The sequence below is a fragment of the Ictidomys tridecemlineatus genome, chromosome 11 (genome assembly GCF_052094955.1).
Source record: "Ictidomys tridecemlineatus isolate mIctTri1 chromosome 11, mIctTri1.hap1, whole genome shotgun sequence".
NCBI classification, from domain to species: Eukaryota; Metazoa; Chordata; class Mammalia; order Rodentia; family Sciuridae; genus Ictidomys; species Ictidomys tridecemlineatus.
Window position 1 is genome coordinate 127,490,238 of NC_135487.1, and position 13,124 is coordinate 127,503,361.

At 51.7% G+C, this 13,124-nt stretch overlaps 1 protein-coding gene across 6 annotated transcripts; it reads left to right on the forward strand.

Annotated features, from left to right (window-relative positions):
* Nucleotides 1-2,995: 2,995 nt before the first annotated feature.
* Nucleotides 2,996-12,028, forward strand: Pmvk (phosphomevalonate kinase). 6 transcript variants are annotated; one of them, XM_040287646.2, is made up of 5 exons: nucleotides 2,996-3,017; nucleotides 5,900-5,963; nucleotides 8,964-9,116; nucleotides 10,085-10,214; nucleotides 11,496-12,028. In XM_040287646.2, the coding sequence occupies exons 3-5, from the start codon at nucleotides 9,030-9,032 to the stop codon at nucleotides 11,630-11,632; spliced, it is 354 nt and encodes a 117-aa protein (XP_040143580.1). In that variant the 5' UTR covers nucleotides 2,996-3,017; nucleotides 5,900-5,963; nucleotides 8,964-9,029; the 3' UTR covers nucleotides 11,633-12,028. The 6 variants fall into 6 exon arrangements, with proteins under 6 accessions (XP_040143580.1, XP_040143582.1, XP_005331367.1 ...); XM_005331310.5 differs by lacking the exon at nucleotides 2,996-3,017 and adding an exon at nucleotides 3,152-3,332; XM_040287648.2 differs by lacking the exon at nucleotides 5,900-5,963.
* The last annotated feature ends 1,096 nt before the right edge of the window (nucleotides 12,029-13,124 follow it).

Below are 13,124 nucleotides of genomic sequence, written 5' to 3' on the forward strand. Positions count from 1 at the left end.
CCTGTTTGTATTCTTAATAGCTGCCTTTCTGACTGGAGTCAGATGAAATGTTAGAGGAGTTTTGATTTGCATTTCTCTGTTAGAGACGTTGAACATTTTTTCATATATTTGGTGGTTGATTGTATATCATTTTCTGAGAAATGTCTATTCAGTTCAGTTCCTTGGCCCATTTATTGATTGGGTTATCTATTTTTGTGTGTGTGTGTGTGTGTGTGTTAAGTTTTTTGAGTTCTTATATATTCTAGAGATTAGTACTCTTGTTAAGGAAGTTGGGGCCTAATCCAACACGATGAAGATTTGGGCCTATTTTTTCTTCTATTAGTTGCAGGGTCTCTGGTCTAATTCCTCGTGCTCCTTGATCCACTTTGAGTTGTTTTGTGCATCATAAGAGATAGAGATTTAATTTTATTTTGTTGCATATGGATTTCCAGTTTTCCCAGCACCATTTGTTGAAGAGGCTATCTTTTCTCCAATATATGTTTTTGGTGCCTTTGTCTAGTATGAGATAACTGTATTTATATGGGTTGGTCTCTGTGTCCTCTATTATGTACCATTGGGCTACAAGCCTATTTTGGTGCCAATACCATGCTGTTTTGTTACTATTGCTCTGTAGTATAGTTTAAGGTCTGGTATTGTGATGCCTCCTGCTTCATTCTTCTTGCTAAGGGTTGCTTTGGCTATTCTGGGTCTCTTATTATTTTTTATTTTGAGATAGAGTCTTGCTAAGTTTCCCCGGCTGGTCTCCAAGTTGTGATCCTTCTGCCTCAAACTCCCAAGTACCTAGGATTATAAGCGTGTGCCACTGCCCTGGCTGAGTGGCTATTCTTGAAGAGCTGGGTGGATAAGTGTGTGCACTGGCAGATTGAGGCTTTCTGGTGGTGACAAGGTCGGGGGTGTGTCCATAGGGGCAGATGTTGGAGGAAAAATGGAAAAAAAAACTTTGATCATCCCGGGCCAAGGAATTGAGCAGCAGTTCCTTGTTGAATGGACTGGCCAGAAGGGGTAGTCAGTGAGACTGAAGTCCCTGAGAATGATGACAGGAACTGGGAGGAAAAGGAGACAGGGCCACAGGGTGTGGTGGGGCATGAGTGTGATCCCAGTGGCTCAGGAGGCTGAGGCAGGAGGATTGCAAGTTGAAAGCCAGCCTCAGCCATTCAGCGAGGTCCTAAGCAACTCAGTGAGACCCTGTCTCTAAATAAAATATAAAAAAGGGCTGGAGTGTGGCTCAGTGGGTAAGTGCCCTTGGGTTCAAACCCTGGTACAAATAAAAACAAAAATGAAAACAAAACAAAAAAAAACCCCAAAACCCAGAAGCCATTGATTAAGTCTCAGGGAACAAAAAGGAGCCACCGTGAAGGGTGGCAGTTAGTCCTGAGGAGGGTAAGGGTAGCCCAGCCAGGTGGCAGGAACCTTAGAGGAGCTGGAGTTTTCCCAGAGGCTGGTGAAGAACTGGAACCTGAAGCGGAGGGAGAGGGAGGCCTTGCTGAGACTGAAGGCTTGGGGAGAGGGCAGCCGGCAGGGACAGAGAAGCTGGAGGAGAGGGTAGGATGCAGGAAGTTTTCTGATGAGGGACTGGAAATTTCAGGGGAGTCTGATTTCAGAGCATTCGAGGGAAGTAGGGGCAGATTGGGTCTGGTGAGGGAAGAGACACTTGGGGGAAATTCTGACTTTTTTCTAGTAATTAGAAAGCAGGAAAGTGAGAAGGGAGTTATTCCTTGTAGCTTCTGCTGGTCTAGCTGAGATCTGGTCTTTCAGTGGAGGCCCACGTAAATGTTTACAGAAGGTGAACTGGAAAATCCGATCCTGGGTTGAATTATAAACCATAATAAAAACACAGAGGGCTAAGAGCAAATAACAATCCCTTACATTTGGATGATACTTTAGAATTTATGAGGTGTTTTATTGCATTTTAGCATATATTTTCTTTATTTCCCTCTTATTGCAACCCTGTGAGGTGGGCATCGTCGATGGTAAAAGTTATGAAGGTCACATTCCCATGAAGTGTCAAAACTAGGATTAAAACTCTTTCCACTCTGCCCTGTCTGAAGTGCCTTGATGAGCACAGTTAAAATTTTGAGTTGCTTTAAAAAAATCCTCCTGAAATCTATTCTCTTTGTATCTTATCATTCTTTTGTGCCACTTTTTCAATATTCAGGGCTTATCTCAAGGACGTCTCCTCACTTCACTTAGTCTCTTCTCACATGATTTGATAACCCATCATATGGAGGCAGTAACTGTTTGCAGGCTCTGTTTTGACAAGCTCGGAAAAAATGCAAGACAGAGACTCAGGACTAAAGACAACTGTGCCTACTTAACTGGGAGGAGGTGTCCTGGAGCGGGCTGAGGCAGAACTGGACACTGGAGGAAGGGACACTTAACTACCACTAATTCTCAACTCCTGGCCGGGAGATGGTCTCCGGATAAAACCGGTTAATCTCATCCAAAGCCACGTCATTCCAAGCTTTCCAGCTTCCCAAAACCTTTGGAGAGGAGGATGCGGCTAGAAAAGGGATCCATTTCTTGTTGGGTCAAAAGGGTCAAATCCCACCGGCCTCCACACTTACAAAACCGGTTTCACAATAAGAGAGCGTCGGCGAGGCTAAGCGCCACCCTCGGGATGACGTCACGAGACACAGCCCTATCAGGTCATTACCGTGTTTTACATCTCCAGAAAGACCCATTTCCACTGTGGGGCAAATACAAGTTTGTTTAATCACATGGGTCATAAAACACAAGTAAAAAAGCATTCAAGAAAAATCCTTCCACATTATTAGGTAAAATATTTTTTTTCATCATGTTTTAGGCTATCTGGGGGGAAGATGAGGTCCACCTCTTGAAATTTTAAGCTGTTGTCCCCCCTCTGAGAAAAGTAGTTGCGTCCGACTCCTCCCCGCCCGGCGGTTTCGGAGGCGCGGCCGTGACGTATGGTTCTGGGCGGAGCTGGACTGGCTCAAGTGCGCTCTAGAGGGGGAGCTTCTTTAGGGGAGAAGGCTGCCCTGGAAATAAGCCTCTTTTGTGTATGTACATTTTTCTCCTTTTTTTCTTCTCTCCGTACTTGTTTAGTCATGGATTAAAACATATGGAAGATGGAGGGACCTCAGTCCTCTTTACAGCTATGGAGAGGGAGGGGATCCCTCCTCCTTGCCTCTCCCAGTGGCCACGTCCATTTCGCGCGGAGTGGCCCGATTTCAGGGGTACGATGGGTCCGCGTTAGGGATAGGAAAGCCGAGTGGCCTCATGGCCCCGCAGGGAGGCGCCCCCCGACTGGTGCTGCTGTTTAGCGGGAAGAGAAAATCCGGGAAGGACTTCGTGACCGAGGCGCTGCAGAGCAGGTGTCTGTGGGGAGGGGAGGAGGAGGAGAGGGAGCTCACTGCGTCCGGCGACCCAGGGGAGCGTGTGGGTCTGCTGGAGTGGGCTTCGGACCCCAGCTTCTCTGGTGGCCGGGCAGGAGGAGCAGGAGAAGATGCAGGATTGCCACCGTCACTTAAGACAGCCGTCTGCACACGCCCACTCCAAAGACAGGCGACCACTTCTGCAAAGCCCTTAGCTGTAGGACTGTCTCTCCAAGAGTCACCAATGAAACAGTGACTACCAAGGCACCTTCTGTATACTTTTCCTATTCTCATGACAGTGCTGTGAGGTAATTTATAAATAAAGAAATTGACGCACAGATAAGGGATTTCTTTAAAAACATACCCAGTATGTGTCTGGTTCCAAAGGCAATCTTTGTTCATTGAGGACAAGGACCCCTAATAGTAGGGATTCAATAAGTTTTTATTATATGCCAGGCACTGTACCTGTATTAATTTATTTAATCATCATAACCTTTGGTAGGTACCGTGTAGTGTTATTTGCCTCTCCACTTCACAGATGAAGCAAGGGAGGCTCTGAAAAGTTAAAAACAAAATTTGCTGGGGTTGCAAATTAAGTGGCGAATCCAGGATTCAAATTCAGTTTTATTGACTCCAGGGACTGAGTTATTTCAGTTTTAGCTCACCACTTCCCCCAAATAATAATAATGCCTTTAGCCTTCGCTCATTGTTTTTTCTTGGAGCAAGATATTCTGTCGGGCATTTTTGCTGAGGACTGGGCTAGGAGGGCAGAGAAGGGGAGAAAGTGGAGTGGAGCTCCTCTCTGCTTTTTCCCCCATACTGGGGATTGAACCCAGGGGTGCTCTACCACTGAGCTACACCCCCAGTCCTTTTTGTTTTTTATTTTGAGACAGATTCTCACTGAGTTGCCCAGGCTGGTCTTGACTTTGTAATCCTTCTGCCTCAGCCTCCCAAGTTGCTGAGATTATAGGTGCACCACACGCCAGGCTCCTCTCCCCTTGAGGGCTAGTAGGGTGTGGTGTCAGGAAACTGTTTTGGGTACCCTGGGGGTTCTGAGAGGTTGTGGGGGATTCCAGGGCAGAGATCCATACACAAATTCAACCACCAAGTATCTACCATCATTTCCTAAATTGCATCTCAGCTCTGGAAGTTAAATAGCATTAAGAAACAGAGGTTCTGAGATTAGACTTCTGGGATTCACATGGTAGCTCAGCCTTAGTGGCCCATCTGGTACACATTTCGTATTGACTCTGCCTCAGTTTTGACATTTGTTCAATGCAGACTAAGACAGGAGGGTGGAAGAATTAAATGAGGTAATGCATGTCCATGGCTTACAGAATAATTCTTGGCATCTAGAGAAGGCTCAGGAATGAAACGTTGGCTACTTTTATTTTACTCATACTGGTTTCATTAGTTACAGGGTTGCTTCAGGTGAGTCAGTTCCCCTCACTTAGCCTCAGTTTCCTCATCTGAAAATAAGAACACTCATCTCACCACGTAGGTGTTTAAGTGTAGGTGTGAGCAGCTCAAGGCCAGGGCAGAAATTGTGTATCTCATTCATATTTCTGTTACCTGGAATCAAATATGGTGCCCAATAAATGACTGACTAAGATCATGGAACAACTGAAGGGATGAATTTTTTATGTTGTGGTGACCAAGTTAGTTGAGGCTGAGATATCCCTGGTGGTGACTGGGTTTAGGGTACTAGCAGTAACTTAATTGAGGCATAATATCATTAGGCTTGGAGGCCTGGTGGGTTTTCTTTCTTTCTTTTTTTTTTTTTTGCACCAGGGTTTGAACCCAGGGGCAATTAACCATCAAGTCCCAGTCTCAGCCCTTCCTGCTCCCCCGCTTAAAAATATTTTTTTTGGTAGATGGACAGAATACCTTTATTTATTTATTTATTTATTTATTAAATGTATTTTTAAAATTATTGGCCACAATACCTTTATTTATTTATTTTATGTGGTGCTGAGGATCAAACCCAGCGCCCTGCACATGCCAGGCGAGCACTCTACTGCTGAGCCACAATCCCAGTCCCCCAGAATGCCTTTGTTTTATTTGGTCATTTGTATGTGACGCTGAGGATCGAACCCAGTGCCTCGTGCATGCTAGGCAAGCGCTCCGCCACTGAGCTACAGCCCCAGTCCTCAGCCCTTTTATATGTTTTATTTAGAGACAGGGTCTCGCTGAGTTGCTTAGCGTTTGCTAAATTGCTGAGGCTGGCTTTGAACTTGTGATCCTCCTGAGCCCCTGGGATCACAGGTGTGGGCCTCGGTGCCTGGCTTGGAGGTTCTCCGTGTACTTATCATCCTACGTTTTATCCGTTAGCGTCAGGGCTCCTTTATATTCATTTGAATTTCATAATGATCCTGTTTGGGAGAAAGAAACTCTTATCCCTGTTTATAGATCAGGAAAAGGGGTCAGGGGCGTTGAGAGCTGCCACAGTGACACAAATAGCAGTGGGAGAAATGAGGGCTCCACTTGGCCTCTGGACTTCTCTTCCGGAGCCTGGAGGCTCCAGGAAGCCCTAGGTTGACTGGGTCCTCTATCTCCCTGTCCCACAGACTTGGAGCTGACATCTGTGCTATTCTCCGGCTCTCTGGCCCACTCAAGGAGCAGTATGCTCAGGTAGGTGGTGGCTCTGTGGCATCTGGGAACCATCTCCCAGGCTTTGGGGCTGTGACTGCTGCTGGCAGAATGGTAGCCATCTCCTGGTTTTCTGTGAGGGGTATTTCGGGGGCATTTTCAGCTTAAGCGCCTTTTTTTTTTTTTTTCAGTTAGACACAATATCTTTATTTATTTATTTTTATGTGGTGCTGAGGATCGAACCCAGGGTCTCGCATGTGCAAGGCAAGGAGCACTCTACCGCTGAGCCACAGCCCCCATCCCTTAAGCGTCTTTCTTAATAGCCTCGCTTACTCCAGATCACCTCTGCAGAGCACGTTCAAAAGGGTGTCCAGGGAAGGCTATAGACATTTGAGTTGACAGCTCTGATGCCATTTGATATGCACATGTCTGCACAAAAAAATGACAGCTTACATCTCCCCTCTTCCCTGCTGGCCTGATGGAATGCCCTAGAATTTTCTCCTTAGATATTTAGTGACATGAGTTGTCAAAATAGATTGTTAAGTGAAGAGCACAAGTTGTAGAATAGTGTGGTACATCTAAATCTGTTTTGTGTGGCTATAACAAAATACCTGGGATTGGGTAGTTTGTGCAGAAAAGAGTTATGGAGGTACAAGAACATGGTGCCAACATTCACCTGGCTGCTGGTAAGAACCTCATGGTGGAAGAACAGTGAGCAAAAGAGAGGTCATATGGCAAGAGAGATTGCGGGAAGGTACGATGATTACTTTACAACAACCCATTCTCGCCGTAACCAATCCAGTCCCAAGAGAGAAGCTTTAATTCCTCTTAGAGGTTCCAGCACCACCAGTTGGGATCATGATTTTCGGTGAAGACGTACCGTAACAGTAGAGAATGCAACATTTGGAAAGGACTTTTGACAGAGAATTATAGAAGAATTAAAAATATATTTGCTCACATATCCAGTTCCTCAACAAGTACGTGGGAGGTGCCCTGCATTTTGTTAAGCACTGCTCAGGTGCTGGGATGTCTGTGTACTTCCTGGGAAAGACACATGGGAGACTGTCCCGTTGCCCTGCAGGGGGAAGACAGAGGTGGGACAGAGATTCTTTCATTGCAAATGAATTTGCGTCTTTTGAATTTTGAACCATATAGGTTTAAAAAAAATTTTTGTTGTTGTTGTTGTTAAAATGGAATTTAGAAAATAAACAGGAACTCCCAGAATCTTGACTTCAGGAAGGGAACCCAGAGGGTGAGGTCAGCTTTTCACAGAGAAGAGCCCCCTAGTGGCCCACATTCTGTCACTTGGCATCCAGGTGCACACTCCCAGGGACTTGGGCTCAGGGCAGTTGCCCAGTGTGGCCTCTGGGGCCACACAAAAGGAACGAATCCCCGCTTCTGTGCAGTAGCCCTGCCTCTGTGGGAGCAGCCTTCTGTCCGGGCGGGTCTTCTCTCGCTTCTTGTGCTCTTGTGCGGGCCCATCCATAGCCGGGCGGTCTGAGGGACTGTGGGATTGCAACTTTTTTCCTATGGAGAATCTTTCCCCATGAAGTTGGATGCAGAAGTTCCTTGTTCCTGGGAAACAGAGTGGGGTTAACAGGTAGGGGGAGAAGGAGGCAGGAGGGCCAAGGGGAGGTACTACTCAGCTTTCTCCAGTGGGACCTGAGGAACAGTTTCAAAACCACTAATCTACTTGAAAAATCCCAGATCAGGGCCTGCTCCAGATCTGCCGAGCCAGAGCCCAGATGGATCAGGGAGGAAAGGGCAGGAGTTTGAGTTGGCATTTTTAAGACTTCCAGAGGAGGCCCTGACAGACCCTCCTGCCCTGTTGCTGAATTGAGTTGGCTGCGGTGGCTCACGCTTGTAGTCCAGGGGGCTCCGGAGGCTGAGGCAGGAAGATCCTGTGTTCTAAGCCAGCCTCAGTAACTTAGTGAGGCCCTAAGCAACTCAGTGAGACCCTGCCTCAAAATAAAATACAAAAGAGGGCTGGAGATGAGGCTCAGTGGTTAGGTGCCTCTGAGTTCAATCCTCTTACCCCCACCCCCCCACCCCAAAAAAAAAAGAAAAAACGTTGCTGAATTGATGACCCCAGTCACAGGTGGAAACCAACAAGCAGGCCACATGCCCCCAGTGGAGGGGAGGGGTGGCTGATAAGCAGGAGGTAGCTGCTGCCCTCTCCTTGGAACAGGGCATCAGGTGGGGACCAAGGGGCTGAGAGCTGCTGCAGATGCAGTGGCACAAGTCCCACTGGCTCCCGAGGCAGGAGGATCACAAGTTTGAGGTCAGCTGGGCACCTTCGCGAGTAAGTGAAAAAGGCTGGGAATGTGGCTCCGTGGTGCGTGCCTCTGGCTCAGTCTCCATCCCTACCCTCATCCCAGAAAAGCAGGAGGAGAGAGGGAGCCTGGGGCGGAGGCCTTGCTGAAGGGGAACCTGACCTTTCACACCCGTTCCTGGCCCGGACCCTCTGGCTGTGCCCCTCTGGCTGTCAGGATCCAGGAGAAGGGGAGGCCAGGTCTGGAGGCAGCTCCCGGAGGTGGGGTGGGGACCAGGGTTTTCAGCAGAGTGCCAGGAATGTGGGGGTGGGGAAGGGGAAAGGGACGAGGGCGGAAGGCAGGAGGCAGGAGGCACGACTTCCCCAGGAGTTGGGGTGGGGCAGACGGTGGGGGGGGGGCGTGCAGTGAAGTTGGTTGGTTTTTGTCAGATTGAGTTGAAGGCTAAGCCTGTGCCCAGGGGTTGCCAACTAATTTCAGGATTAGTTTAAGCCAGAAATAATTGGGAAGGTAAAATTTGCAAAGAGAAAACCACATCAAACATTCAAAGACAGGTGGAAACCGTTTCTGGATGACCCCGGACCTTCCTCCCACCTTTGAGTGACTGGGGTTTGTCCTGTTCCAGAACTCTCCTTTGCAGACCTTTGGCCTAATGGCTGGAGTCATTCTTGCTCTAGCTGGGGAGGTGGTGCGGCAGGGCCTGCTCTTCCAGTTCTAGGAGGGCCCTCGAGGTGGAGAGGGCAGTGCCTGAGGCGTAATATGCTTTGGACAGGAGCACAGCCTGGACTTCCAGAGACTTCTGGATGCCAGCACCTACAAGGAGGCTTATCGGAGCGACATGATCCGCTGGGGGGAGGAGAAGCGCCGGGCCGACCCGGGCTTTTTCTGCAGGAAGATCGTAGAAGGCGTCTCCCAGCCCATCTGGGTAAGAGGTCACCTTGGCAGCCGGAGGACAACCTCTCTCCGCAGCCCTCGCTGTTCCCAGCCCCCTGTCTGCCCTGCCCTGGTCCTATGCAAGTCTCCCGTCTTTCCCCAGGCGTCACAGCAGCCCCCACTCCTCTCGGTCTCTGGCTCTGGCTGTGTCCTGTGATGCGTTCCTCGTTCATTGCACAGTGGCCTATTACAGAGGAACACTAGTCACGTCACTGTTAGTCTGCAACACTTTGGTGCTGGACGCACACGCCTGCCATTTCAGCTACTTGGGAATACTGGGGTGGGGGGACCCAAAACAAGACCCTTTGGTGGTTACCCGTCATTCTTGTGAACAAAATCAGTCCTTAACTTCTGGACGTTGCTCCTGCTGCCTTTTAGCCTCTTTACTCCCTGAGCTGCAGCTGCCCGGTCCTTCCCTGTTCCTTAAATAAATCAATCTCGTTTTGTTTTTCTTTCTTTTTTTGGTACTGGGGACAACCCAAGGGTGCTCAACCATTGAGTCGCATCCCCAACCCTTGTTTATTTTTTATTTTGACACAGGGTCTTGCTAAGTTGTTTAGAGCCTCACTAAGTTGCTGAGGCTGGTCTTGAACTTGCGATCCTCCTGCGTCACTGGGGTTACAGGCATGTGCCACTGTGCCCAGCTGCATTATAGGCTCTGAAGACAGGTGCATTTTACCACTTTGGCCTCAGCACGTGGCACAGTGCCAGCACCTAGTAGGTGCCTCCTGAAACCCTTGTGCAGTGCTCTAGTCGGGTGAACAAGCAGTCTGCAGGGGGTTAGCACTCAGCAGTGTTCTCTCAGTGTGTGACCGAATGGAAGGAGGAACTGAGGCCAGCTGCTCTGCCCTAGCTGCTCTGGTGCTCACCATGCCGGGGTGGAGCTGCGCAGTGGTTTGGTTTCTCTGGTATCCCCCTTCCCGCCAGCTGCAGCATCCTGTCTGTGTCCCTGCCCTGCAGCTGGTGAGTGACACACGGAGGGTGTCTGACATCCAGTGGTTCCGGGAGGCCTACGGGGCTGCGATGCAGACGGTCCGCGTGTTCGCCTCGGAGCAGAGCCGGCAGCAGCGGGGCTGGGTGTTCACGCCAGGTAAGCTGCTGGTAGTAGCATCTGTCCCCAGGGCTTGGTTCACAGGTGAGACACACCGCGTGGAGGTCACGGACCCTGACCCCAGTGTCCTGGGCCTCCTGCTGGCTCCTTGGTAACCTGAGGTCAGTGAGGGAGAGGCTCCAGGGAGGGGTCTGAGGCCTAGGGCTCAGGAGTGGGACGCAGAGGGTGTTCTGGAGGGTCAAGGTCTCCCTGTGACTCTGACTTGGTCCCTTTACCCAGGCTGCCCTCTCAAGGCCGATGGGCTTCTCTGGGGGTCTGGCTGAGACCCACCCCGTGACCCTCCCCTTTGCCTTGCAGCTCTGTGGGGGCTGACAGCGGGGGGAGGAAGCCCCCAGCGTAGTTCCTCTTGATGCACACACCCGGTGAGGGGTGTCCCGAGGCGGGAGCTCTCAGGCGTCTCGGGGACGCTGGCCCAGCACTGGCCTCCAGCCTGCCTCTGGTCACTGGGCCACAGGAGCTCAGGTCACGGGTGCCACCCTGCTGCCTGCGGGTCTCCTGGGCCCTCCTGTCGGCCAGGCTGGGCTGAGCGCCTTGCAGGCAGCGGCTCACTGACCAGTGCCCCAAACCCACCAAGTGGACGCTGCTGTCCCCAGGCCTGGAAGGGCCACAGAGAAGGCCTCTGCTTCTAGCCCTGCACACGTGGCCTCCTCGGAGGACTGCATCACACAGATGGAGGGTAGAAATGAACACAGCGGGGGCTGGGGCTGGGGCTGGGGCTCAGGACCACATAAAAATAAATAAAAGTATTGTGTCCATTCTAATAAAAAAGAAAGAGGGAAATGAACATGGCTGTGATTCACGCTAAGGCATCATGCCTTTTGGGTTGTGTGTGGTTTTATTTTATTCTGGGACTGGGGATGGAATCCAGGAGTGCTCTACCACTGAGCCACATCCTCAGCCCTTCATATTGTTTTATTCTGAGGGTGTCACTAGGTTGCTGAGGCTGGCTTTGAACTGGAGATCCCCCTGGCTTAGCCTCCCAAGTGGCTGGGTCACAGGCGTGGGCCACCATGCCCAGCTTGTTTGTGGTTTTCCATGATGCGGTTCACCCTCTGTGCGAAGTGGCAAGTGAAGAGTTCAGTCAGCTGGCCGTGGGCGGTGCGTCTGCACCACAGTGTTGGAGCGGGTGGGGATGCCCTCCAGGGGGGCAGACCTTGACTCTGGGACAGCGGTGAAGAGGCCGGGGGACCCTCTCCGCCTGAGCCAGCTGGCCTCCACGGCTGCAGGGCTGGGGCCTGACTTCACCATGCCTCTCCACAGGGGTGGATGACGCTGAGTCGGAATGTGGCCTGGACGACTTTGGGGACTTTGACTGGGTCATCGAGAATCACGGAGATGAGCAGCACCTGGAGCAGCAGTTGGCCAACCTGCTGAAATTCGTCCACTCAAGACTTTAGCTGTCAGGCTCCCGAAGTGAGCTGGGCGTGCTGGGCTGGCACGGGGTTGGCTCTGCAGGACGTGGGGGTCCCCACCCTGACCAAGGTGGGGGAGCAGGCAGGGCCTGTCCAGATTTCTTGGGGTGAGGGCGGGTGGTTGTCAGGCGAGTTAGAGAACCTTGAGGGAGCTGGCTCTCTGTGGAGAAGGCGCCCGACTTCCCTGCCTCCTCAGGAGGACACTTGGAGGGCACAGGAGGGAGGATTCTGTGTGCTTGAAGCAGGAACATGGCCATTGCCACGGGAGCCAGGCCTGGTGGCTCTGGTGGCCCCTCCCTGTCTGGATGTTCTCAGCCCCTTGTTCTGGGCAAGGACCCAGAGCTCCCTGGTGTGCTTACTAATAAACCTCCTGGGAACACACGCGCAGAGCTGATCTCTCCTGTCCCCAGTGCCAACCTGGACCGCGTGGGGCTCGGAAGGGCCCTGGGTGTCATGGTGGAGGTGGGTCCCTGCATCACCTTGCACCTGCTGGTTGGCATCCTGTGCCTGCACCCCGCAGGCGAGAGGCCTGTTGTGTTGCAGGTGGGATTGGGATCTGAAGGTCTTACGCTCGGGGAGCGTTCCAAGAAAGACTCAGTGTCCCATACCGAGTGTCTCCAGAGAGTGTCCTCATGTTTATGTGGCTTTTCACAATCTCCAGATTTCATCATAGCACCCTGTGGGACGGGCAGGGACAGTGTTTCCGTGTGCATTGAGCATATGCCAAGAACTCGGAGCGGTCAGACATTGGCCAGGGCCAGAGGGTCAGGTGTCAGGGCTCAGAGTGAGATGCAGCCCCGAGGCCTGGCCCAGCCCCATCCGCCACGTCGCTGTGAACATGGCACTGAGCCCCTCAGCCACTTGCCCTCCCCTGGTCAGGTTGAAGTGCCCCAGCTCTGTAGCCCTGGCTTGTTCTCCCCAGGTTCCGCAGTGCTCACGGAAAGGGGGCCACAGGAGCGGTCGACGCTCAGTGTGACCCACAAAACCCGGCACACCCTTCCCCATCACCACCACGTTGCTGGGCCCCCGACACTGAGCACACACAGGGGCAGGACCTGGGCAGTTCCCCAAAGCGCTTCAGCTAGGGGAGGGACAGACGTGTACCCCGAGGTGCCAGAATGCTGAGCTCCATGCCAGAGAGAACCTGAGGGAAGGTGCTGGGACCCAGTGGCACTCCAGGCCCGACACGCCCAGGAGAGCCCTGGCCCTCTGTGCTGGGCGCACTGTCCCTGCTGCTAGGGAATCTTCCCCCGAGCCAGAGCAGGTGCTGGTGAACGAGCCCAGTCATGGAGTGACCCAAAGTCCAGTGGAGGTCAGGTCTTTGGATCCCACACCGGGACAAGGGTCCCAGAGGAAAGGCGGGGCAGGGGTCTACTGCAACTCTGAGAAGAGCCCTGAGCTGGAGACTCAGGGGCCCCAGGGGCCCCAGGGCCACTAGTCCAACAGTGACCTGAAGTGGGACCCCTCAGGGGTCTCC

Excerpts from the sequence above, each read along its gene's own strand:
- Pmvk (XM_005331310.5), top strand. The coding sequence starts at position 3,238 with ATGGCCCCGCAGGGAGGCGCCCCCCGACTGGTGCTGCTGTTTAGCGGG. Across the intron at positions 5,964-8,963 it reads TCAAGGAGCAGTATGCTCAG|GAGCACAGCCTGGACTTCCA; the intron begins GTAGGTGGTGGC and ends TGCTTTGGACAG. Across the intron at positions 10,215-11,495 it reads GGGCTGGGTGTTCACGCCAG|GGGTGGATGACGCTGAGTCG; the intron begins GTAAGCTGCTGG and ends GCCTCTCCACAG.